The following is a 1,472-nucleotide window of genomic DNA, read 5'->3' on the forward strand; positions in this document are numbered from 1 at the left end:
CTGATGTTATAATCACAGGATTTCAAAGAAAAAATATATCAATATAGGTGATAATAGAACCTATACATCCTATAAAAAATTATTTAAAAATGTAATACAATGAAGCACTATATTCTATTTAAACATATTTTTACTGGCGTAGAAAAAAGATTTATATTCTTTACACATATTTTTTATTAAATAAGTGATATTAAATAATAAAAAAGACATTTACTTATGTTTAATATAAATCTACCTAACATTTAAACGAAAAATTTTTCATATTAGAATTTTATTAGAATGAATTTTTTTTCGTTTATTTTAATATTTATTGTCGTTTTCGTTTTGCAACCAGAAAAAGGAGTTCATTGTGAAAGTTATAATGCTATGTATAAAAATTATATCGAAAGGGTGGTGAGTCACATTTATTCACAAATTATATCGTATCGAAAACAAGATTCAAATAATACTATGGATATAGACGAAGCTGTCCAACCAAATTCTAAAATGTTGAATTTTAGACAAAAATATTCTTATATAATAGGTATAATAAATTTCAAGTACCTTGAAATATTAAGAAAATTCCTTTATTTAATAAAACTTATCCTCAATAAAGGCCAGAAATTTTATGAAGAAAATGTATTGAATAATTTTATTCTTTCTATACAAATTTTTGAAAGATTTTTAAAAAATTCCAAAACTATGATTGAAAATCTATACAATGCTATGAAGTTTTTAAGCTATATAGATACAAGATTTTTGTTTTCTGAAGGCTTCATACCTCATCCTATAATTGATGCAATCGACTTTATACATCAGTTCGTCTTAGAAATAAGTTTGGAGACTAACTCTTTTGATCTCAACAAATCACCTTATGAAATCTCTGAAAAGAAATTTGAGAATTTGACAGTATTTCATACAGACGCATCAAAGAGAGTAGAATTTTATTTTCAAAATTGTTACTTTATGGACATTATTCTAGCAAAAGATTTAGAAAATATTAAAATTACGGGATTACCTCTAGACTTAAATTCAAAAGTATCAGAATTACATAATGAGTTTTTCAACAAAATTGTAGAAGTTTGGTACAAAAACTTAGGATTTGAAGAATTTCTGAACCCTAAAAAAGCAGAGTAAGAATTATTACATTTGAAATTATTTTGTAAAGTATATTATAGGTAATATTTCAAAAGGTTTTTTAATAAATAAATATTTGAAAAAATAAAATAATTTTCTTATGAAGAATATATATTAATTTGTTATCTGAATGTATCACACTGATAAAGTATGATAATATTAGATATACATTAATTGGGGTGATGCTTATTTATAAAATTAAACAAAATCACAATAATTGATATGAGCAAGTCAGCGTCATACTATTTTTGTTTTGTGTTTATCACGACATTTATGCCGCTGACACCATGCAATAAGTTTTAGCTTCGATGCGAAGCTGAGAAGGTTTTAATTTTACCATGATGTGTTTATTTATT

At 23.8% G+C, this 1,472-nt stretch overlaps 1 protein-coding gene across 3 annotated transcripts in view; it reads left to right on the top strand.

The window, feature by feature from the left end:
• The first annotated feature begins 214 nt into the window (after nucleotides 1-214).
• Nucleotides 215-1,472, top strand: part of LOC126907940 (uncharacterized) — an 86,165-nt gene continuing 84,907 nt past the window's right edge. For all 3 annotated transcript variants that reach the window (XM_050689660.1, XM_050689662.1, XM_050689659.1), the window contains exon 1: nucleotides 215-1,112. In XM_050689660.1, coding sequence (XP_050545617.1) covers nucleotides 280-1,112 — 833 coding nt within the window. In that variant the 5' untranslated portion in view covers nucleotides 215-279. The remainder of the gene's footprint in view (nucleotides 1,113-1,472) is intronic.

The sequence above is a fragment of the Daktulosphaira vitifoliae genome, unplaced genomic scaffold (assembly GCF_025091365.1).
Source record: "Daktulosphaira vitifoliae isolate Bord-2020 unplaced genomic scaffold, ASM2509136v1 Scaffold_5, whole genome shotgun sequence".
In the NCBI taxonomy this organism is placed as follows: domain Eukaryota; kingdom Metazoa; phylum Arthropoda; class Insecta; order Hemiptera; family Phylloxeridae; genus Daktulosphaira; species Daktulosphaira vitifoliae.